The sequence below is a fragment of the Protopterus annectens genome, chromosome 8.part0 (assembly GCF_019279795.1).
Source record: "Protopterus annectens isolate FY-2018-M chromosome 8.part0, PAN1.0, whole genome shotgun sequence".
Classification (NCBI taxonomy): Eukaryota; Metazoa; Chordata; order Ceratodontiformes; family Protopteridae; genus Protopterus; species Protopterus annectens.
In genome coordinates, this window is record NC_056741.1 from 1,343,843,999 (window position 1) to 1,343,870,480 (window position 26,482).

General features: G+C 42.5%; 1 protein-coding gene across 2 annotated transcripts in view; it reads left to right on the top strand.

Annotated features, from left to right (window-relative positions):
- The window catches only part of UBE4A (ubiquitination factor E4A), a 1,266,879-nt gene that overhangs the window by 866,621 nt on the left and 373,776 nt on the right, over positions 1–26,482 (top strand). For both annotated transcript variants that reach the window (XM_044080891.1, XM_044080892.1), the window contains one exon: positions 10,200–10,313. In XM_044080891.1, coding sequence (XP_043936826.1) covers positions 10,200–10,313 — 114 coding nt within the window. The remainder of the gene's footprint in view (positions 1–10,199; positions 10,314–26,482) is intronic.

Sequence of the window (26,482 nt, forward strand, 5' to 3'; positions counted from 1 at the left end):
CTGCATGGGAAACAGAAAATACACCTCTGAGATCCCACCCGTGTCCCTGCTGGGCAGGGGAAACAGGTGCTGACTTTGTGGGAACATGGGCAAAATTCTTGGCTAGCCTTATAAGGGCCTATGGGCCAGTAGCCTAGTATCATCCTATTAACCTATCCTGTACACCTATGAATTAGTTGGGCTGTCTGCAAGGGACAGCTACTGAACCTGCTAATTTAAGAGATAAGTTACTAGGGCTGTAGCAGTTCAGGGGAGGGTGGGAAGTATTCTGAAATGTGTAATTAAGCATACTTTTTCTGAGCGGTTCCTGATTTTGCCTGTTGTTTTTGCCCTGTCCCTTCTAAAAGTTTTAATGTTTATTATAAATACTTGAGGATCTGTTAATGTCAGATATTTTTTCAGAAAATAAATGCTATTGCAAAATGTGATTCATTAATAACTTTGAGTGAATTATAATCTGCAAAAATTGGCCCTGATTTTGAGCCCGTTATCCCCATAACATTTGGCTCTGTCCTTCATTCTTGATCAGAGAAGTTGATAGCTACTGTCTGCAGAAGTTGTTCTGGGGTATTATCGGAGGTGTAGTATTGGAAGGGGGGCAATGCTGTTTTAAAATATATAGGTTTGCCTCTGAACTATTCCTCATTTTTGCCTCATATTTGTGTCCTTTCCCATACAAGTTTGTTTTTTTTTTTTTTTTTTTTTAATTTTCTGCTCCATTACTAAGGGTTATAATCAGTGTCAGACATCAGTGATATAGATCTGTCAACTTTCAGAGTGAATTAAATAATGTGTTAAATGCACTGTTGTCCCCCATTATGTTTAGATTTGTCCTAGATTTTTCAGCAAAGAAGTTGGAAGCTGTGAAGCAATAATCTGCAGAGATTTTGTTCTGATTTATTACTATGGCTGCAGCTTGAGAGAGGAGCTCTTCTGACATGTGCATACATACATTTCTGATTTTACATCATATTTTTCTACTGTCTTTTGCAAATATTTCAATTTTTTTGGTAAATAACTGTAGATTAGTCATTCAATGTCAGACATAAAAGCGTATAGCTTTCTGTTCATAAAATGCATACTGATGCAAGTGAGAGAGAGTAGAGTGTCACTACTTCTTCGGAAAATGCACACTGATGCAAAATGCATTGTTCTATTAACTTTGCAAGTGAATTATAATAATATGCATCTTTTTTGTAGAAGAATTTGACAACACAAATGTTGAATATGCATTTTTGACTGATGCATACTTTGCAACAAAATGCCTTGTTGTTGATAGACCACTTCAACCATGCATCCTGGAAATGGTACATATTCTTGCAGTGTGAAAATAAGGTGTTCCACATATTGGTCATTTGTCACATATTGTTATGGTCTGTGTTCCACATTGGCCTGTTAAGAGGTTGAGACCTATGTACATCAGTAAAGAGCACTCTTCAGTTAAAATTGGACAACTATTTTAATTTGGGAGAGAAACATATGAGATATGCCAGAGTAACAGTATTCAGTGTGTGTTATAAGTGAGGGATAGAGTAAGTTCTGTAATTACAGAAAATAGTTTAGGGAGGATAATTGAGTTTGCTGTATCCAGAGGTTATGATACTGTGGATACTGCGGTATTGTGGAATATATTAAGCAAATATGGTTTTGAGAAACTCATTACAGATGGTTGAATGACGTATATTATACAGCAAGGGGAAATTTTGCTGTTGGGTTGATGTAAAGGAAATAAAATACTCCTGTATAAAGTAGTTTAGCAAGATTGTCATCTCAATCTTATTTTATTTGTCTTTGATATGTTTATTCTAAATAATAATGTCTTATTTTTCTGACGTGATTATTCAACCCTAGAGCATCTAAACCACTGGGAGTTTACAACTCCGAACCTAAAAACAGCAATCCTGTTTCTTTGGTGCACAGGGATGAAGTTGTAACTGCAGCCCAGATGACCTGTATTCAGTTAGCAGGAGTGGGAGCTGGAGTGAGAGAGGCAGAAGGATAGGGAGTGCTGCCCCATCTTGCAGTGAGGGAGGTGTCTTGGCTTGCTGCTTGGGTTACACCCAAGGGGAGCTCTTGGTGGAGCAGCCCACCGAGCCCGGGTCCGAGGGATATGCTGCTGCTGCCGACAGGTAGCCATGCAGTTCTGGGGGCAGTCATTGGGGAAGCTCTTATGCTCCTCCAGAGACTGTCAGGATTAGTATCCCCCATAAGCTGCTATGGAGACATCAGGAGCTGTTGAGGGAGTGGGGACCCTGTGCCTGCCTGAACATCAGCCCCATGTTTGACTCTCCCCTCATAGGGGAAACAGTTGGGCCTGTGATTGCCCTCTCTCCCATGAACGACTAATTAAGATAGGTAGGTCATAGAAGGATGATGTTCAACAGGCAGGGGGGATTTTAAAAAAAAAGTGCAACTGCTCTCCCAATATTGCAAAATACAAAAACGTTTTTCTGGGGTAAGTTCCCCTTGTACCACTTATCATGGGGGCATTCCCCTTACCCTCAAACTTCTTTGTTAATTCTAAAAGTTTCTGCAAAGGAGAAGTTGATAATTGCAACACTCACCATTTTGCTCTTCACCAAATCAAACAGCAGTAATTTGAAGCATCAATCAAGTAGGTGTCGACAAACAGTAGGTTTTCTGACTTGGCTGCTGAAGTAGTAATTATTGAATTGATATGTTCACTGTAGATTGGAAGTGGGAAAGTATCCAGAAATTAAGCTGTCCGTATTTTGCATGCTGACTGCTTCCTTTTAATTATGAAATGTATTATATTTGCTTAAGTTTTGACAGAAATGGTTATTATTGAATAAAAAAATGTCCCCATCAGATCACAGATGTTTCTAAACTTCAAGTATCATACGACTGAGACCATATGATTGAAGTTTTTGAAGAGAGGCAAGCCCCCCACACCGCCTGCTATTTAAATATACCAACTCCGACATCTCACTACAGTGAGGAAAATGATAAATTTCCTGTTCCATGCTGTACGGCGATCTCCATTCAAAACATGCAAGCATATGGTCTTGGCCATATGATGTTCGAAGTTTTGAAACTTCTGTGATCCGATAGGGACCCGCTTAAGGAATGGGGAGAAACAAATTTTGTCAGTTGTACATCAAAAATATTGAACTTACATTAGTGGGAATTGTCTTTGGTGCTATAAAATGGGGGAAGAAAAGGTGTAAAATTGTGACAGACAACTCAAAACTATTGCATTGTGGAGATATTATCCTGTATATTTTAGTGGAGTCCAGGCTTGCCAAGCACACACTTTAAAAGTGCAATCACACTAGAAGCCGAGGGGAACTCAGCACGTAGAGGAATGCTTCCCCTTAGAGACAGCAGTAGTGGAGCTCAGAGAAGAGGTGTTCCCTAAGGACCAGCAAGATGGGCCACTCAGTACCACCTGACTCGCACCAGGGGATTGGGTTTCTCTGGTAGAAATGAAAGGGGCAATGCTAGCCCAGGAAGGCTCAGCTCCACTCCATCCCCTCTTAGAAAAAATGGTACAGTTGGTAGCAGGTAGAGAAACCATCAGGTGAGATCTTTTTTTTTTTTTTTTTTTGGGGGGGGGGGGCAAAAAAAAAACAAGTAATCAATTGAAATGTGTTTGATTTATTATTATTATTATTATTATTATTATTATTATGAAAAATAGCAAAAAAGGTCGTCTAAGAACTGTAGTATTTAAGAAATATGTAAATAAGGTAGACAGTAGAAGTAAAATTCAGAGTATGATGGAAAACATAATGAAAAAAAACTGTGGCTAAAAGTATTGATTTCCTGACTTGTGTGCCATTAATTTGGTATGGGAAATGTAAACAGATGGTGTAATAATTAATACATTAATAGAATATGTAATTGGTTTTGCAGACTTCAGCATTCTGCTGAAGTATTGTATAATGAGAAGTGAAATATGAAATTTTTGTATATTTAATACAAAGCAGTAGTTTTTCTGTTATTTTGTCATTTTTTTTCTTTTTAAAATGTATAATAGTTTCATAATTTGATAACTGCTATTAGATTTTTTGCACAGCTAAGGCAGACCTCGTTTCACTTTCTCATCTGAAGAGCAGCACATCTGTGAGAATGGGGCCACTAGTCTTGGAATCCTTTGCCATCACTGTAGTGTATATATGTAGAGAGCAGCACAGTACTATGGGGCTACCCTACAAACACTATTGCTATGCTAACAAAGGCATGCAATTGTTATGTTTGAAGACGTACTCAGCTCCTTCTTTTGAAGGAAGTGGGTTTGACTGTGGCCACCAGGTCTTACAGTAGGCCTAAAACAATGGTGGTACATCCATCTGCATGGAAGAGTACTTTTGTAGCAAAAGTATGTTCTGTTATATACAAAGCAGATGTTCATCGTGTTTCACTGTTGCAGTCATTACACTTGGGTTATCCTGCTGGCAGGCTACCCGCTGTCGGCCTGAATTCCAAAGTCCTGGTCCGCCGTCGGTTGCTGTCGCCTCTTCCCTAACGTCAGTGCGCCAGAGATATAAAAGATGCAGCCGATGCCATTTTCTTCAGTCTTTCTTGCCGCGCGGTGCCCGAAGCAAAAGCAGTTTGCAAGTGCCGGTCGGCCGACTCCTGAGATTTTCGAAATCGAATTTCAGATCCGAAGTCTTCAATAAAGCTAAGTACCCCATTGGGGAAACTTTTTTCTTGCTCCAGACCGATGTCAGAAAAAGTTAACAATTGTATTTCTTGTGGGAAGCAAATACCTCATAAGGATTTCCACTCTTACTGTATTCTTTGCCTAGGCCCTGACCACGACGTTGCTAGTTGTCGGTTTTGTGCTAGATTTAACCAACGCACTATTAAGCGTCGGTACGATTTTGCTTTTCATTATTTTGGCAGAAGGTTTAACTACATAATGCCATCAGAACAACCAACGACCGGAATTCATAAAAAACGCAAGGATAAAGACAAGTACAAGCATCCGAGGTCCAAAACCGACGACAAAGCCTCTTCTAGGCCAGTCGTCGGTTTGCCGGTGCTCAGTGAGGCGCTTTCGCAGCCCCTGACTACCGCTACCTCAGAGCCACATGCCGCCTCCAATTCCCACGTGGAGACAGCTAGGTCTCTGGATACTCAAGGTATTGGCCCTTCGGAAATTAATCCTTCAGATGGGTCCGGAGCCGCTGAGCAGGCATCGGCTTGTGTCTTCAGACCTACACAACTTTATATAAAGCCTACTGCAGCATCCAAGACAAAGTCTAAAACAGTTTTAAAGACAAGGAAACTAGTACAGCATTCTCCAGGATAGGCTTCTATGCCTAAGAAACAGATGCTCAGAATGGCCGAAGACCTAATCACTTTGATCAGGGGTTCTCATCCCCCTCCTGATAAGAGGCCTAGGCAAGACACTGAATATGATTCCTCTGATCAGGTTTCCATTTCCTCTGGTTCCTGTTCTGATCAGGGATATTCTTTTCCTCCCTATGAGGATTCTGATGCTGAAGATTCTATTCCTTCAGCTTCTCCTCCTGAGGTCTATTCTTTTGGGGAAAACCTGCATACCATGAGGGGGCATTTCCATTGGGAGAGCCAGGATTATTCCGATTCTAAGAAAAGACTTAGAGACTTTCTTTTACTTCCTCAGCACAGACCTCTTGCAATGCCCCTTGTTCTAGACATAGTAGATGATTTTTCAAAGTCCGGCCTGTCTCCAGACTCTTTACCTCCTGCCCCTGTTAAGCCGGACAGATACTACAGGGTCCCAAACTCCCATAAATTTCTTTACAAAAACCCTGCTGCTGACCCAGAAACTATCTCACAGGGTCCCAAAGGGGTCAAGGCTGCTTCTGCCAAAAATCCTGTCCCCTCAGACAGAGATTCTAGGGCTTTGGACAGATGGGGGAAAAAGTTTACACTTCTGCTACCTTGGCTGTAAGGGCTTTAAATTGTCAGTTTCATATGCTCAAATATCAGCAATACTTAATGTATTTGTTAAAACAAAAAATGTTGACAAATTCTGAATGTTCTGAGATCAAAGATTTGCAGGATTTATTGCATGCAGCTGAACAAGTGGGAAAACATACTTTGCAATGTGGCTATGATTCACTGGAGGCCTCATGCAGGGCCACTGTTACAGGTTCTGTTATTAGAAGGCATGCTTGGTTAAAGGAACACAATCTGCCTGATCATGTTAAAGCAAAATTATTGGATGCTCCATTACAGCATGATACTTTGTTTGGTGTTAAGGCAGTGGAGATGTTAAAGAAAATGGAGGATAAGGGAAAATCTATGCAGACAGTAAAGGATTTCTTACAGTTTCAGCCACCCAGATTTAGCAGGAACTGGCCCTCTAAGAATTGGTCCTTTCCAGTGTCAGACAGACCACAAAGAGGCAGATTCAGACACCCTAGAGGCAGGCAACAGCCCCAGGGCTCATACAGGCCCAAACAATGGGGTGCATCTACCTCCAAAAGCGGAGAAGACAAATCACAGCCTTATAAAAAACAGTCCCAATGACTTCCCTCTGCCAATGCCAAGCACTTATTTTTTGACAGCACCCTTAGGGGGAAAGTTAGCACTTTTTTCACAAAACTGGCACAAGATCACCCAGGACAAATGGGTCTTAAATATAGTCTCTCAGGGTTACAGGTTCCACTTTCACACCCTTCCAAAGGCAAAAGGCATGCCAGACCTGCCACACAACCAATGGCAAGAGGCACAAAACAAGTTTCATCTCTCATGGACATGGGGGTTATTCAGCCAGTGCCACCACAAAAGCAGGGACAAGGATTTTACTCAAGACTTTTCTTAGTACCAAGAAAGGACAAAGCCTGGAGACCAATTCTGGACCTGTCTATTCTAAATACTTTTCTGGACGTCCCAAAATTCAAAATGTTGACTCTACAGCAGCTTCTGCCCATGCTGGACAAGAAGGCTTGGCTTGTAACTTTGGACCTCAAAGAGGCATACCTGCATGTCCCAATCAGACAGTCTTGCAGAAGATACCTCAGATTCATAGCTGGCTCAATGCACTACCAATTCTCTGCACTGCCCTTTGGCTCATCTACTGCACCCAGGGTCTTCACAAAATGCCTGCCACCAGTAACTGCATTTTGCAGACAAAGAGGAATTCAAATACACCCCTACTTGGACGACTGCCTTATTCAAGCAAAGGACAAAGATATTCTACTACAGCATCTGGCGTTTGTAAAAAGATTACTAATTTGTCTAGGGTACACAGTAAACGAAAAGAAATCAAAACTAGTACCCTCTCAAGAGATAATATTCCTGGGTGCAAGCTTAAATACAACTGCCCAGATGGCTTATATCATGCCAGACAAACAAAGGCATCTGACTTCTTACTTCAAAGACTTGGCAACAAAAACCCAGTTTTCTGCAAGAAAAAATTCTGCAAGCTCTGGGCTACATGGCATCCTGCATTCTACTAATTCCATATGCAAGACTGCATATGAGGAAACTACAATGGTATCTAAAAAGTGTTTGGACTCAACATTGCCACAGCCTGGAAACAGTAATTACTCTTATTCCCTGCCTGCAACAGGAATTTCAATGGTGGGCACAGGCCTGTCACCACAACAAGGGACAGCCATTCACCTTACCCACTGCCAGGCAGACACTAACAACAGATGCATCAGATTATGCCTGGGGGGTGCACATGGCAGGAAAATGTATTCAGGGCACATGGCCCACAAACCAAATGCATCTTCATATCAATCAAAAAGAGATGCTAGCTGTACAAAATGCCCTGACAGCCTTCAAGGACCTACTTCATCCAGGACAACTACTGATAAAGACGGACAATACTACAGTCATGTGGTACATAAACAAGCAAGGGGGCACACATTCCTACCCCCTCTGCAGGCAAGCCATGACTTTGTGGAACACAGCATTGACTTATCAAGTACATCTGCAAGCACAATTCCTGCCAGGAAAGACAATTACTTTGGCAGACGAACTAAGCAGAAACCTCATGGATCCTCACGAGTGGAAACTGGACCCACAAATCTTCAATATGATAACAGGGAAATGGGGATGCCCAGACATAGATCTATTCTCTTCCCCTCACAACTGCCAGCTACAGAGATTCTGCACTCGGACTTATCACCAAGCAAGCATGGAAAGTGGACGCCCTTTCATTCAGCTGGAAAGCCCTTACAGTATATGCCTTCTTTCCTCTGCTTCTCCTCTCCAAGGTACTCCTAAAGGTCAGACAAGAGAAGCCAAAAATTATACTGATTGCCCCGGACTGGTCACGCCAGCACTGGTACCCAATCCTAAAGAGCTTGTCTCAAGGCCCAGCCTGGACATTGCCTCTAATACCTCATTTGCTGACCCAACAGAGCAATCAGATCCTGCACAGCCAACTCAGAACCCTAAATCTGGCTGCATGGCGGATAATGTAATCATTCGGAACACACCTCTCTCTAAAGCAGTTATGGATGTCATTTTGGAGGCCAGGAGGCCCAGCACCAGAAAATCTTATGCAGAAAAATGGAAGAGATTCTGTGCTTGGAACCAAGCGCAGGGAATTGACTCGCTTGAACCAAATATTCCTCAGATTTTGCAATATCTAACTGAGATGCTGGACAAAGGCCTATCCTTTTCATCAATTAAGATCCATGCCTCTGCCATTTCAGCTCATTACAATACGGACCCACCTATTTTTTCTCATCCACTGCTAAGACAGTTTCTCAGAGGGGCCAAAAACATAAGACCTCCAAGGAGAGCTCCAATACCTACATGGGACCACAATTTTGTCTTGGAAAAACTCACACTGCCTCCTTTTGAGCCTGCCAATACAGCAGAGATAAAATACTTGTCATGGAAAACTGCTCTTCTCCTAGCAATAACTTCAGCAAGAAGAGTCTCAGAGTTACAGGCAGTAATGGCTGTGGAACCTTTTATTATTCTCCATCAGGACAGGGTTTCTCTAAGGACAAACCCGACATTTATGCCTAAGATGGTGTCCAGCGTGGCTCTTAACCAAACCATACATTTGCCTACCTTTTATCCAAACCCACAGAATAAGGGGGAGAGACTTCTGCATACTTTGGACATACACAGACAGCTACACTTTTACTTGGACAAGACTAAAGCCTTCAGAAAGACTGAGCAACTCTTAGTGGCATATGCTGCAGGTTCTCAAGGAAAAGCCATTTCAAAGCGGACCATTTCAAAATGGATAGGCCACTGCATTCGTTTCTGCTATTCACAACATGGCAAATCAGTGCCCAAGGGCATTAGGCCACATTCTACCAGAGCATCAGCCACTTCAGCAGCCTTCCTCAGAGGAGTACCAACCAAGGATATTTTGGAGGCTGCAACATGGACTTCAGTGCACACTTTTACAAAGCACTACCATTTACCTCTCTACTCTAAATCCAGAGCAGGCTTTGCCACTGCAGTTCTGCAGGGCCTCATAGCCACTCCAAACTCTATTTAGGCCCAGCCGCCCAACCTCAGCTTTGGGATTCAACCCAAGTGTAATGACTGCAACAGTGAAACACGATGAACATAGTGCAGTTGTGTACCTACCATACATGTAGATGTTCGAGTGTATTCACTGTTGCAGTCCAGGTTACCCTCCCACCATCCCCATTTTTTCTTTGCTGGGACTTATCTGTACCAATCTATTCTATGCAACCTATGTGGTGTATTTGCTTGTAGATAAAGGTTATGTGCATGCTTTTTTATGATCGTAATTTTTACAGCCTACCCTTTTGGGGGCACCTGACATCTGGGGCAAGAAAAACTGAAGAAAATGTCGTTGGCTGCATCTTTTATACCCCTGGCGCACTGACGTCAGGGAAAAGGCGACAGCAACCGACGCCGGACCAGGATTTTGGAATTCAGGCCGACTACGGGTAGCCTGCCAGCAGGATAACCCAAGTGTAATGACTGCAACAGTGAATACACTCGAACATCTACATTTATGGTAGGTACACAACTGTACTTTTTATTACCTACTTCTAATTTGGTGAGATTGTCAAAATTCTTGTTGCTAGTATGTGTGCAAATTATTTTTGTTTTGTGTACATTAACTGAAAATGTATTTATTTGTTAATCTTTAGATTATAAAGTCTGGCATCATTGGCCATCTGTATTTAGGGTGTAAGGGGAGGGCATGTTATCTGAAAGTGTAGATTTTACTACAAAATCAAACTGCATTGTTTTCCTTTCCATTTTATATAATTTTTTTCCATCTGTAGAATCTTGCAACTTATGCTTCTGAGAACTTGGAGTCTGTCAATCCACCTCTCTTCCTTCGTTTTGTCAATCTGCTGATGAATGATGCTATCTTCCTACTGGATGAAGCTATACAGGTATAGTATTGAAAATAAATGTTTTTCTCTGTGGAATACACTTATGTTGCTACATCATCTGTTTAGTGATTACAAGTGCTGTAAGTAGATTATCGTTGTAGAAAACTTGCAAATACGTCTTTTATTTGGCTGTATAACGACAATGTTTACACTTGTGTAGCAATACTGAATCAGTTTAAAAGAGTCAACATGATTTAAAATGGATATAGGCTATATATGATCAATCTTTGCAATACTCCTTTCTAAAGTTTAGTAAAGCACTTGAGTAGACCGTCTTTGCACATATGCAGCACAGGCATAGTCTATGGTATGCAACTACCAGTTTGACAAACTGAGCCCAAACTGCTGTAAAATCTAGAGATTAAGTGTTCCTTCTTTGTGATATTCCCAGAATAGTGGTTGTAGAGGTGCAGTAATAAAAAGCATACATTCTTAGCCTACATCAGACTTTTTAGAAGTCTTTAGTACTGAGACTTCAGCCACAGAAGGCCTGTCATCCAGGCCAGTTTCCAGATTTCAGAGCCTTACTTCCTGCAGGGATGTGTCAGACAGCTACCTGGGAGGGTGGTCAAGAATGATGTTCTTTGTAGTCAATGTTACAGTACTGATTATTGGGTCTTCCTGCCATGCAGAAACCCATAACCATCCCAATTTCCATAGTATTTGCATCATCCCTAACTGATGGCTGTCCGTTGGCCGACATGTTGATGTCAGGGTATAAGAAGGGCTTCCTTCGGCGCCATTTTCAAAACTTTCTAGCCATGCATTTTGATGCACTTCACATGTGCTTAGAATACTAGCAGACCATTCGTCGGCTCGTTTTTCCAGAGAACCTTCTTCCAGTCAGATAAGTACCCCACTAGGAAATTTTTTCTATTAATTCAATGTTCAAAAAAGTCAACAATTGTTTAATGTCTGGAAAGCAAATCTCGTAAAGATTTTCACTTATGTCTGATGTTCTTCGTGTTTCACTGTTGCAGTCATTACATTTGGGTAATCTGCTGGCAGGTTGCCCTCAGTCGGCCTGAATAACAAAGTCTTGGGTTCTGCGTTGGTTGCTGTCTCCTCTTCCATGACGTCCAGTCATCAGGGGTATAAAACATGCAGCTGATGCCATTTTATTCAGTCTTTCTTGCCACGCGGTGCCTGAAGCAGAAGCAGTTCACAAGTGCCGGTCGGCCGACTCCTGAAATTTTCGCATTCGAGTTTCAGAACCGAAGTCTTCAATTAAAGCTAAGTACCCCGTTGGGGAAACTTTTTCTTGCTCCTTGCCGATGTCAGTAAAAGTTAATAATTGCATTACTTGTGGGAAGCAAATACCTCATAAGGATTTTCATTTGTACTGTATTCCTTGCCTAGGCGCAGATCATAACGTGCCTTGCTGTCGGTTTTGTGCTAGATTTAACCAATGCACTATTAAGCATCAGTATATTTTTGCTTCAAAATATTTTGGATTCAGATTTAATTACTCTGAAATGTCATCAAATAGCAATCCGACTACTGGAGTTCACAAAAAACGCAAAGAAAAAGACAGAGACAGACCGTCAAGGTCCAAAACTGATGACGAAGTTTCTCCTAAGCCAGTCGCTGGTTCGCTGGTACTCAGTGAGGCGCTTTCGCAGCCCCTGATACCTGCTACTTTTGAGTCGCAGGCCTCTAACGAGACCCATGCGGAGTCTGGTATGCTGCGAGATTCTCAGAGTATTGAACCCGTGGATGTCTCTCCCTTGGGTGGGTCCGAAGCCACTGAGCAGGCACCGGCTTCTGAGGGTGTTTTCAGGCCTCAACATTTTTATATAAAACTGACGCCAGCTTCAAAAACAAAATCAAAAACAACTTCTAAGTCTAAAAAACTGACGCATGAGCCAAGTGCTCAGGCCCCTATGCCTAAAAACAGATGATTAAAATGGCTGAGGACCTTATTACTTTGATCACGCCCCCCCCCGCTAAGAGGCTTAGGCAAGACACTGATCATGAATCTTCAGGTCAGGTTTCTATTTCTTCTGATTCCTCTTCTGATCAGGAATTTTCTATACCACCCTGTGAGGATTTGGATGAAGAAGAATCCATCCCATCTGCATCTCCTCCTGGGGATTATTCTTTTGGAGAAACCTTGCGTACTTTAAGGGAACATTTTCATTGGGAGAGTCAGGATTTCTCTGAATCAAAAAAGAGGCTTAGGGATTTCCTTTTTCTTCCTCAGCATAGGCCTTTGGCTATACCTTCTGTTTTAGACATTGTTGATGATGTGTTTTCGGAATCAAGCATGGCTCCTGATTCCCTACCTCCGGCTCCTAGTAAGCCAGACAGATATTACAGGGTTCCTGACTCCCACAAATTTCTATTCAAAAATCCTGCTGCTGATCCTGAAAGTATTTCACAGGGTCCCAAAGGTGTAAAAGTCTCTACAGTCAAAAATCCTACCCCCTCTGATAGAGATTCCAGGGTGGTGTCTAGATGGGGAAAGAAGGTTTATACATCTGCAACCTTGGCAATTAGGGCCTTAAACTGCCAGTTTCTTGTGCTTAAATATCAACAGCATGTTATGGGCCTATTGAAACAGAAAATTATGTTGATTTCTGATTGTGTGGAAAATAAAGAATTACAGGAATTATTGCATGTAGCAGAACAGGTTGGAAAGCATACTTTGCAATGTGGTTTTGATTCCTTGGAGGCCTCTTGCAGGGCCGTAGTTACTGGATCTGTGATTAGAAGGCATACCTGGCTCAAGGAGCAAAATCTGCCTGATCATGTTAAAGCTAAATTGTTGGATGCCCCTTTACAGCATGATACTGTGTTTGGTAATAAGGCAGAAGAGGTTTTAAAGAAAATGGAAGACAAAGTCAAATCTATGCAAACTGTAAAAGATTTCTTACAAGTGCAGCCTCCCAGATTCAGTAGGTACTGGCCTACTAAAAATTGGTCCTTTTTCTGTGTCCAACAGAGCCTCTCAAGGCAAATCCAGGCACTCAAAAGGCTCTAGATACCAATCACAGGGTTCTTACAGGTCAAAGCAATAGGGTGCCTCCACCTCCAAATCTGGAGGAAATAAAACACAACCCTACAGTAAGCAGTCTCAATGACTTTCCTCTACCATCACCAAGCACTTATCTTTTGGCAGCCCCCTTGGGGGGAAAATTAGAACTTTATGCTCAAAATTGGCAGTTAATTACCCAGGACAAGTGGGTATTAAACATTGTATCCCAGGGGTACAGATTTAATTTCCATACTTTGCCAATTCCAAACGGTTGGCCAGATCTGCAACAAAATCAATGGGCAGAGGCTCAGAAACAAGTTACGTCCCTCATGGTTATGGGGGCTATTCAGCCAGTACCACAACAGGAAAAAGGACAAGGTTTTTATTCAAGGCTGTTCCTGGTACCCAGAAAAGACAATGCCTGGTGTCCAATATTGGACTTATCAATTTTGAACACCTTCCTGGACATTCCAAAATTCAAAATGCTGACTTTACAACAGCTACTGCCTATGATGGGCAAGAACGCTTGGTTAGTGACTCTAGACGTAAAAGAGGCATACCTGCATATCCCAATAAGGGAATCGTGCAGGAGATACCTCCACTTCAAGGCAGGTTTTATGCATTACCAATTCTCTGCACTGCCCTTTGACTTATCTACTGCACCCAGGGTCTTTACAAAGTGCCTGGCACCAGTAATTGCTTTTTGCAGACAAAGAAGCATACAAATTTATCCTTACTTGGACAACTGTCTCATTCAAGCAGAAAACAAGGACATTCTTCTTCAACATCTGGTGTTTGTAAAAAGGCTTCTAACATGCCTAGGGTACACAATAAACAAAAAGAAATCACAACTGGTACCCTCTCAAAAAGTTACATTCCTGGGTGCAAGCTTGAATACAACTGCCCAGATGGCTTACCTTACTCCAGACAAACAAAGGCAACTGACTATATACTTCAAACTGATAGCAACGAAAACCCAGTTATCTGCTAGACAAATTCTGCAGGCTTTGGGGTTCATGGCATCCTGCATTCTACTAATTCCATATGCAAGACTGCAAATGAGGAAATTTCAATGGTACCTAAAAAGTTTATGGAGTCAACATTGTCACGGTCTGGAAATAATGATTCCTCTCATTCCCTGCCTACAACAGGAGTTTCTTTGGTGGGCAGAGGCATGCCACCAAAACAAGGGACTGTCATTCACTCTACCCCCTGCCACCCAAACCCTAACTACAGATGCATCAGACTATGCTGGCGGGGAGATGCATTCAGGGCATATGGAGCCCAAACCAAATGCATCTGCATATCAACCAGAAAGAGGTGCTAGCTGTTCAGAATGCTCTGACAGCCTTCAAGGACTTACTTCATCCAGGACAACTACTGATAAAGACGGACAACACCACGGTTATGTGGTACATAAACAAGCAGGGGGGTACACATTCCTTCCCCCTTTGCAGACTAGCCATGGCATTGTGGAACACAGCCTTGACTTACCAAGTACATCTTCAAGCTCAATTCCTGCCAGGAAAACAAAATACTCTGGCAGATGACCTAAGCAGAAATCTTATGGACCCACACGAGTGGAAACTAGATCCAGAAGTCTTCGGCATGGTAACACAGAAATGGGGGAGCCCAGACATAGATCTATTTGCCTCCCCCCAAAATTATCAACTGGACAAATTCTGCACAAGGACTTAATCACAGACAAGCATGGAAAGTGGATGCCCTATACTTCAGTTGGAAAAACCTATCAGTCTACGCCTTTCCCCCTCCGCCTCTTCTCTCCAAGGTCTTACTAAAGGTCAGACAGGAAAAAACAAAAATGATACTAATTGCTCCAGACTGGCTTCGCCAGCACTGGTACCCAATTCTAAGGAATATGTCTCAACTCCCTCCTTGGAACTTGCCTCAAATACCTCATCTACTGTCTCAGCAGAACAATCAAATTCTGCACACTCCGCTCCAAACTCTGAACCTTGCAGCATGGCTGATCATGTAATTATTCAAACAACACCTCTCAGTAAATCTGTTATGGATGTCATTTTGAAAGCCAGAAGGCCTAGTACTAGAAAATCTTATGCTGATAAATGGAAAAGGTTCTGTGCTTGGAACCAAGCACAGGGAATGGACACAGCAAAACCAAATATCCCTCATATTTTACAGTACTTGACTGAGATGCTTGACAAGGGCCTATCCTTCTCTTCAGTAAAAATCCATGCCTCTGCCATCTCGTCTCATTACAACACGGAGCCTCCCATCTTTTCTCATCCTCTGCTAAAACAGTATCTTAGAGGGGCCAAAAATCTAAGGCCTCCCAGAAGATTACTAACTCCTGCATGGGACCTCAATTTTGTGCTGGAAAAACTCACCCTGCCTCCTTTTGAACCAGCAGCTACTGCGGATATAAAGTTTTTATCTTGGGAAAACAGCTTTCCTTTTGGCAATCACTTCAGCAAGAAGAGTTTCAGAACTACAGACTCTCATGGCTGTGGAGCCTTTTATTACATTTTACCTGGACAGGGTGTCCCTCAGGACCAATCCTTCCTTTATGCCTAAGGTGGTATCCAGTGTGGCTCTTAACCAAACTATTCACCTGCCAACTTTTTACCCAAATCCGGAGAACAAGAGGGAGCGGATTCTGCATTCATTGGACGTATACAGACAACTAAGATTCTACTTAAACAGGACCAAATCTCCAAGAAAATCTGAGCAACTACTGGTGGCATTTGCTTCAGGATCAGAGGGGAAGGCTATATCAAAGCAGACTATTTCTAAGTGGATAAGCCACTGCATTCGTTTCTGCTACTTGCATCATGGTAAACCTGTACTAAGGGTATCAGGTCACATTCCACCAGAGCTGCCTCTACCTCAGCAGCCTTTTTCAGAGGAGTTCCAACCAAAGACATTCTAGAAGCTGCTACTTGGAGCTCTGTTCATACCTTCACAAAGCATTATCATTTGCCTCTCTTTTCTAAATCTAGGGCAGGCTTTGCCACTGCAGTTCTGCAGGGCCTTTTAGCCGCCCATAATGCTATTTAGTTCCATCCTCCCATCCATAGCTTTGGGATTCTACCCAAATGTAATGACTGCAACAGTGAAATATGAAGAACATAGTACAGTTGTGTACACTTACCATAAATGTAGATGTTCGAGTATATTCACTGTTGCAGTTCGGGTTACCCACCCGCCATCCCTCTTTTCTACAACTTCTCTTTCCTTCACTATACTCTAAAGCCTTTGTAGTGTATTTGCTTTTAGATGAAGGTAAAGTTTATGTTGCTAAAAGTGCATTTTCATATATTGCTGTTTATTTATTTATATATATATATATATATATATATATATATATATATATATATATATATACATTTTTGCTCCACATTTGGGGGGCACCTGACATCTGGGGCAAGAAAAACTGAATAAAATGGCGGCTGCATGTTTTATACCCCTGACGACCTGACATCATGGAAGAGGAGACAGCAACCGACGCAGGACCCAATACTTCGTTATTCAGGCCGACTGAGGGCAATCTGCCAGCAAATTACCCAAATGTAATGACTGCAACAGTGAATACACTCAAATATCTACATTTATGGTAAGTGTACACAACTGTACTTTCTGCTTAGGGCCTCAGCACAACATCTTAAATTGTCCTGACTGTGCAAAATTCTGGTTGAAAACCTTAAAAAGCAGGACCGAGGTTTTAGCCACCCATTATGGAATCTTCCTTTTTTAATTTCTCCAAGTCGTTTAGGTTTCTAATACCATGACGGCAATGGACCCCATTCCTAAGGCGGTGGTTAAAATTCATAAATTTAGTATTGTTTCAATTTTTTATGTTTGCCAGAAGTGCTCTTTGCAGCACCTGCAGTGTGCCCAGTAATGATTCTTACTGCAATTCATTCAGAGTTACATGTGTCATTAACATATCTAAGTATGATTGTGAAATCTTTTTTTTTTGTTATAAGACCTGTTGCTCCTATGTCCTCGCCGCGGTTGGGTGGGCGTTCGAAAGACATGCGTAAATGGGTGTGCCTTCATTGAAGGTTGAACGTTGAGCTGGCACCTCGGCATTCGTGAAAATCTACTGCCAATCATTAGCGGACCGGAGTTCCGCTATGGCGACCCCTAACCGGGAAAAGCCGGAAGACAACAACAACAACCTGTTGCTCCTACTACTACTTGAATTGTCCAGGTATCCTTCTTCCACATCGCCGTCGTTTCTGCCTGCAAGTTCTGACATTTTATGACTTTGTACATAAGACACAGTAGTCACTAGGTGTAGCAACTTCAGTGATAATGCTGCTTTTGTCTTCTTTTCATGGACTACTACATCTGGTTTTCTTGCATCTATTTTTTGAACTGTTGATAATGGGTGAGCCCATGTGATATAAACTTCATAATTTTCTACAATGCTTTGTGGCTCATGTTTCCATTGTTTTCAGCCACTTCAGTGCCATAATGTTGGCACAATCCCCAGTGCAACAGTCTTGCCACATTATTATCTCTTTCGGTATACAGTCCTTCTGCCATTAGTATATCACAACCAGAAACAATGTGTGTGACTATTTCTAATTCTGTTTTATAAAATCTACATTTGTCTGTTTCTCCCACATGTTCAATGCGGTCTATATTATTTCCTCGAATGCGTCTCCATTGAATGGCTGTTCATTGATCACCAGCCACTGAACAGCCGTTCAGTGAATGTTACAATTGTCAAACTTCTTTCCTAGGGAAAGAAACTAGTGGCCACCAGAGCAACCATAATACGAACTGCATAATTTTACACTCACAAAGGTAGCCCACCACCACTTATATATACCCAACTCCAAGATTGCACTACAGTGGGGAAAAGGGCTAATCCATTACATGTTACATTTCTGTATGATAAAGTATATTGAATCTCGGCAGGACAATATTCTAACTAAGGTGGACTCTATTGAGGATAGAACCTTATCAAAGGAAATTCAGGATACTGTCAGATAAGCTTTGCAAGTGTACAGACACTGTCTAAAGTGTCCCTTTGATGCCTTAGATGTTTCTTGCAGAGCAGCTGCAGACATGCATAGCTCAGCACCCAACCCTTGTCGGATCAAGTTAAGGCTGAATTACTGGGTGCTCCACTAAACAAGGAATTCCTTTTCAGACCTCCAACTGAACAAGTTTTCGAGAAGCTGGATAAAAAAGGAAAGCAAGTAAAAACTGTGCAATATTTTATCTGTCTCCAACACCAGGGCACAGTTGTAGTTACCCTTCAAAACGTTTGCCTTTCCTCCTAGACAAGACTATAGGCAGCTTCCCCGTGGTAAGAGGCCCAGACAATCCAGGAGATGTCAGCCAGAACAATCGCACTGAAGAGGGAGCTCCAAAGAGCCCATCCAGCACAGAGACCAGTTGTGATTATGTTCAACCCCCAGCCTCCCATACCCCTACCCACCTCTCCTCCAAACTTCTGGCTTTAAGACTCTTCTTCCTAACTGAATGGAAAACCATCACCAGGGACTAGTGGGCCATCAGCATCATAGAAAAAAGGTACTACATCCATTTCAGAGAAATCCCACACTTCTTGGACATTACAAGACCACCAAAAGAGCAAGAAAGCCTCTTGCCATCTATCCTTGGGGACCCATTCAGCCTGTCCTTCCAGGTCCAGAAGGAAAAGGCTTCTACTGAAGGATATTTCCAGTTTCAAAGAAAGGAAGGCACCTGAAGGTCTATCTTGGACCTCGCAGCGCTAAACAAGTTTCTCAGCATCCCAAAATTCAAAATGCTTATATTGCAAAAACTACTGCCCGTGCTCTTCCAAGATGCTTTAATGGTCATTCTAGACTTAAAAGATGCTTGCCTCCATGTCCCCTTCAACAGTCACAGGACGTACCTATGATTTTTTGCAACTGGCTCTCACTTTCAATTCTGTACTATACCATTTGGGCTGTCCACTGCTCCCAAGTTTTCACAAAATGTTTAGCTCCTCTGAAAGCACATTGCAGAACTCCGGGATTTCATATTTACCCCTACTTAGATGACTATCTTGTTCAGGGAAAATCCACACTAGAGACATTAGTTGTCTTACAGATCATCACTGACTGCTTTCAAAAAGTAGGTCTCACCTTAAATCTTCAAAAGTCACAAACTCTTCCTCAAACAAGTGTCCTCTTTCTCGGAGCCCTCATAGATTCATTCAAGCAGAACACCTTTCTTCCCCAGAACAAAGATATCCTTCCTGTCAGGTGACCTGACCAGTTCAAAGCAACATATGTCAGTAAGGGAATTCCTGAGGATTCAGGGGTACATGGCATCCTGCATTTTCATGATCCCACGTACAAAGTTACACATGAGAACACTTAAGTGGTTACTAAAAAAATTATTGGGAACAGCATTCTTAACCCCCTAGAAAACCCTACTGTCTCTCCTTCCATGCCTAAAAAAGGAGCTCCTATTGTGGAAGAACACCATACAGCAGAATCCAGGGCAGATTTCTCTTTACCAGAAACAGACAACACCATCACCACGGACAGTTCCGACATAGCTTAGGAGGCCCACTTAGGTTCCTTGAAAATGCAAGGCATAAGGATATCTCAGCAGAGAATACCTGCATATAAATCAGAAGGAAACAGATGTGCAAGCATTTAGACTGTTCCAAAGAGTCCATCACAAAACACAAAGATTTGGCTAAAGGTGAAGTCTTCCGTAGAACTGTCTCTGAAGATCTCACCTTCGGCGAGATACTTGGATTAATAAAGCAGATAAAAGGATCGTCCACAGATAACCCTTCTCCAGATGAGTATATGTTCCTGGAAGCTTTTGGTTCTGGCTCATCTTCGTCTTTGGTAATAATGCCTGTTGACACACACATTGGTTTGATGGCTCAATGGGCTAAGAAGCCCAACAGTATTCTAGCAGCACCAACAGTTCGGAAACACTACCAGTGGATGTGATGTAGTAAAGGCAACCACAAAGAAGGAGCTATCTGAAGAAAGTTTCTCTGTCCATCCTCATAATAGAGAGCATAGGGATATGGACCAGTTTGGGAAGTGGATATACATTTTAGTGACCTTTGCCCTTAGAGCCCTGAATTGTTTAGCCCATGTCACAAGATGTCAGAGAGAGACCTAACTAAGGAGAGTTCCAAGTCTCTCTTGGGTATCTTGCCTGCAAATGTTCAGAAGATGGGCTCCCAGCTTTCTACCCTCCAGTCTATGTCCAATGTAGGCATGTGACTGCTTTCTAACAGAGCTGATGGCATGGCTAGAGCAGAAGGTACCAGCATTACCATTCATTGGCACTTCTTGATGCGTCTGTGCAATTTTGCTGAAAGCTTAAGACTTCATTCATTAATACTGCCTTCAATGAGTCTGTCTTATTTGGACCTAAAGTGAAAGAAACAGTGACTAGGAGTCAACAGGATGACAAGACTCTTTCTGCAGTGAGAATCTGCTTTTCCACTCCCCAGAGATCATATTCTAGGAATCAGCGGACTGGGAAGAAGATGATGTTCAGAAAATCACAGAGCTCTTGCCAAGACACTCCTGGGGATAGACCTCCTCGTGGCAGAGGAGATAACAGATGTTGCCCTAGAAGCAGAGGTGGAACGTATAATCAGGGCTTTTAATGACCCTTCACCGAAACCCTGAAGGATTTTTTGACTGCTACACTATGGAGGCAGTTGGGGGAGCACTTATCTCTGCACCCACAATCCTGAAAGATGAACACATTCTTGAGTGCTAGACATAATTTCCAGAGGCTATTCCACATAATTTTCCCTTCCTCCTGTTAAGAAGAGGAAAGTTCCCAATGTTCCACCCCATCAATGGCAGTTCACAGCTGCAGAAGTTTCCAAGCTGTTAGGAAAAACAAATCAACCAGTCCCTGAAGACCAGTTAGAATTCAGTATCTACTCTAGGTTCTTTTTAGTACACAAAGAAACAGGAGACCTCAGACCCATTCTGGATCTGAACCATTTAAATCAGTATGTCAAGCAGACAAAATTCCAGATGGTCACACTACAGTCCATTTTGCCTTTGCCGAGGAAGGACAATTGGATGTGCTGTGTAAATCTCAAGGACACTTGCTACCATGTGAGGTTAGAAAAGTGTATGAGGAGATTTCTCCACCTCAGGCTGGGAACCAGCCATTATCAGTTCAGAGCCCTTCCATTTGGTCTCACCACAGCCCCCAGTGTATTCACTAAGATGATGACAGCTGTGTCATCTTTGCCTGCTAGGGATCCAGGTTTTCCCATACCTTGATGATTGCCTCCTGTCCACTATGCCCAGCAACCAGTTGTCACACCATGAAGACCTTCTCCTCCAGCTGATGCATGACCTAGGGATCTTGGACATTCTAACCAAAAGTCTTCTTATGCCTTCTCAAGAGATAGAATTTGTCAGATGCCACCTAGATGTAAGCTTGCAGATCGCCCATTTTCCCATCTCCAAGGTGCACTCCTTCTGCCTCACTGCCACTCAAGTTCTTCATCACCCCTGCCCACCAGAGTGACTAATTCCTTGCCTATTGGGTCTGTTGACTTCCACAATCCTCATTGTTCCATTGGCCAGATTTTACATGGGAGTACTTCAGTAGACATTAGTGGTGCATTGGTCCCAAGTATATCATCCTCTTCATGCCAGAATTCGGCTTACTGTAATTTGCAGGCAACACATACCATGGTGGATAATGTCTCATTTGTTGTAGAATGGTATTCATTCCTTACAGACCCCCCCATGGAATTAGTGACGATGGATGCTTCCCTTCTAGGATGGGGGGGGGGGGTATTCCAGTGAGAAGACAGTCCAGGGCATTTGATCACATACAGAGTTTAACCTTCCCATCAGTATTTTGGAGATGATTGCCATCCTCCTAGTTTTGCATGCCTTCATAGCTCTCAACTGTCCAAATTTTCACAAAATGTCCAGATGTTTTACTTATATTTTTGGACTGTTTCTCATAAAAATGTAGTTTTCTAGCAAATCACTGACAGATCATTGATGACTGAAGTCAGAAAATGACAGACATTTGATTTTCAGACTTTATATCCTTCAGAAAATTCATGATAATGCAAAATCTATTATTCTAGCAACGTTCTAAGTTTGTAAGAACAATATTTAAAGTGTCCCTATTTTTGGGCCTTTGTCCTGTCATAATTTGTGGCTTTATCCAGATTTCTTGCTTTGATGTTGAGAGGTATACATGCCTTTCAGGACATACTCCCCAGGGATGTGATATCAGTACAGATGGACAATACATCAGTGGTTTGGTACCTCAGCAAACAGGGAGGAACATGCTCTTATCCTTTGTGTAGAGAAGTCATGAGAGTCTGGCAGTGGGCGATGTCTTTACAACACTTTCTAGATAGTAATGCACACTAGGGTCATACAGTGTACTCACAGACAAGTTATGCAGATCTGTCTGGATGTCTCACAAGTGGTCCTTCAATCTAATAGTGATAACTTTGATTTTAGTCATTGGGGGCCAACCTTGCTATGACCTTTTCATGTCCTACCTAAAGAACAAGTGCATTACGTACTTTGCCCTGATCCCCCGGCATGGACATTCACTGAGGGATGATGTAGCCCACAACTGGCCACCAGGTCTCCTCTATGCTTTTCCACCATTACATTTAATAAAGAAGTTCATACAGAAAGCAAAAATGTGCCCATTTCAGGCCTTAACAAACATGGTTTGCCTTCCTGTGGCCTCTATTAGTACATACTCCATGGATGCTGGATCATTATCCAGATCTACTAATGCACCTAGCCAGACTGCCTCTTCTGGACCAGGAAGCCATGAAGTTAACCCCTTGGCTCCATGGGTCCTCCAGTTCTAATCTTAGACAGAGATACCAAGCTATCCTGTTTAGACATTCATTTCAGCATCCCAAAAATGGACCAGTACAAAAATATACCATAGCAAGTGGAAGAGTTTTCAGTTTGGGCTACATCCAGGGGCTTAGATCACTTTTCTACCCCCATCCCTTCCATTTTAGAATCCTTCCTTTCTAAGGAGGCATCCAAAGCTAATTTAAATCAGTCAGTAAACCTTCCATTCTGTCTTCAAGATTTTCAAACAAGGTTGAATACATGCTACGAGTCTACTTCATAACACTGAAATTTCATAATGTTGAATTTCATAACATTGAGACCAAAACATCTAAATCCCAAAACACTGAAAACTCAGGACATTGAAAGTGTGCTTCATAACATTGAAAACTGTAATGCATATGTAAATAACATCCTCTCCACCTATAACAGCACCTAACTAACAAACACACTTTCTGCTAGGTTTCTGCAGGGGGCAAGTCTCACTGCACCCACACCCCCTGTAAATTAAATGTACCAACTCCAAGATCGCACTATGGGTTAGGAAATTAACTTTTTGCCACTGTAGTGCAATCTTGGAGTAGGTTAGGAAATTAACTTTTTTCCACTGTAGTGCGATCTTGGAGTTGGTATATTTAATTTACAGGGGGGGTGGGGGGGCAGATATCTGTGCAGCAGCTACTTGGTCAGCAGTTCATACCTTAGTATCTCATTATAAGTTTGATGAACAATCCAGATCATGATCCTCATTTGGTTCCACCATCCTCGGGAATGTCCTTTCTTGATATTACCTCTGTCTGTATGCTTGGGAATCTGTTCCATAAGTAAATTGGATGAAAATAGACAACATTGGATACAAAAGTTATGTATTTACCGTAACAATAGATCCCTGTTTTCTGATTTATGTCCAGTTCAACCTCACTCCCACCTGCCCCCTTCCAGATTGTCACATATAAGGTACTGATGACTGTCTCGACTCTGGTATACCCTGTCTGTGTACAGTCCTACTGTCCCTTTCCTGTAATCCTGACAGTTTTTCTGTCCTTCATGCTGGAGTTAGTTTTTAACAGACTTCGTATGATTGGTTTACAGTTGTATTGGTCTGCATATGGATATAATATCTAAAGGGGGCAAACTCATTCTGAGGTACTGAAGCGTTGTTCAGGGAATTGTGAGTAGAGGTGGAGTCAGAGACCTAGAACCGAAGAGCTTCAGAATTAGTGCCAAGGTCAGATCTGACAACCCATATCTGAACCAGATGTAAATCAGACAACATGGCTTAATCATTATGGTAAGTACATAACTTCGTTTCTCCCTCCTCTTGACCCTCAGCAATGGGAGATTCCACATGCTACCACAGGAAGTAGATCTCCTCAGCCAATCCAAGGGATCTGATTTCCATCCTCACCCATGCATTCTCAGATTAACATCCTGGAGGATTGGGTTTTGATACTAAGGCTAAGGAATGCCTTCTATTCCATGGACGTGCTTTCCATTCTAAAGGAAACAAGGATATCCAATACCAGAAAATCATACCTGGCAAAATGGAAAAGTTTTTCCACCTGGTGTCACAGCAAGAAAAACAACCCATCTCAGATAGACATTAACTCAGTCTTGCAGTACCTGTCAGGCCCTCTTTAGACAGGGACTTTCCTACTCTAGCATTAAAGTACATGCATTTGCCATATCAGCTTGTCTGTACAGTGGTCCACCTGAAGCTTTTCCTAAAAGAGGTAATTCATTTGAGACCATCCAGAAGGAACCCAGTTTCTGCCGGGGATATAAATTGTGTGTTAGAGAATCTAATCTTACCCCACTCTGAACCTGCTGCCACTGCCCATCTGAAGATGCTTACCTGGAAGACCACCTTTCTTGTAGCTGTCACATCAGCTTAGAGGGTTTCTGAGCTGCAAGCCATCATGTGTAAATAACATTTCACTGTTTTCACAAGGATGGAGTAACCCTTCAAACAAAAACCCATCCTTTATGCCTGAGGTGGTATCAAAACTTACCCTAAATCAGGCTATCCACTTACCAGATGTTCTTCGTGTTTCACTGTTGCAGTCATCACACTTGGATTATCTGCCTGCAGGTAGCCCTCAGTCGGCCTGAATACCAGAGACTTAGTATTTCTGCGTCGGTTGCTGTTGCTCTAGGACTGACGTCAGGGGTACAAAAACAGGCAGCCGACACCATTACATCAGTCTTTCTTTGCCAAGGAGCCCAAAGCAGAAACAGTTCACATGAGTGCCGGTCGGCCACTACCTGAGTTTTCGTTTCCGAATTGAATCATCCTGAAGTCTTCTAAAGCTAAGTACCCCATTGGGGATCCTTTTTACTTGCTCTAACCGATGTCAGAAAAAGTTAACAATTGTCTCAACTGTGGAAAGCAAATACCACACTGTTTTCCATTCTTACTGCGTCACCTGTTTAGGCGCAGACCATGACATACCTCGCTGTCGGTTTTGTGCTTTGTTCAACACCCGAACTATTCATCATCGGGCCCTTACTGTCACTAAATACTTTCGTTCTCGATCTTCGTATTCTGAAATGGCTTTGTTAAGCCATCCAACTACCGATCTTCCAAAAAGACATAAGGATAAAGACAGAGAGAGACCGCACGGGTCCAAAACTGCCGATGACTCTTCCGTTAAGCTAGTCGCCAGTTCACCGGTACTCAGTGAGGCACTTTTGCAGCCCCTGATGCCTGCTTCTGTGGATTTGCAGGCCGCTACCGAGACCCATTCTGAGTCCGGTATGCCGTGAGACGACTTTGACTACAGAACCTGCAGATGGGTCCGGAGCCGCTGTGCAGGCATTGGCTTCCGAGGAAGTTCTTTGCACTACCTGTATTCGACACAATCTGATGACTTCTTTCATGTCTTCATTTCTGTCTAAAACTACTGAGTTTCTAAGGCCAAGAGTACGAGCTACGCCTAAAAAAACGACAAACCAAACTCAAGCAACTGCTTCCTTGCCACATCATCAAATGCTTAAAATGGCAGAAGACCTGGTTATGCTGATTAGGGGAAGCCAGCCTTCCCCTGCTAAGAGAAAAATAGACCTGTCCCCAGCAGCTTTAACAGACCAAGAGTCCGACAACTCTGAGGTTTCTGAATATGAAGACGTGCCTTTATTTGCTTATGAAGATTCAGATGCAGAGGAATCCATTCTCTTTGCTTCACCTCCAGATGATTTTTTTCTTTTGGTGAAACCCTACATAATTTAAGAGAGCATTTCCACTGAGAATGCCAAGACTATCCTCAGTCCAAAAAGAGACTCAGAGAATTTTTAGATTTGCCACAACATAGACCTTTACCAATGCCTCCACTTCTGGATGTTGTGGAGGATGTCTTTATGGAATCCAGTCTAAC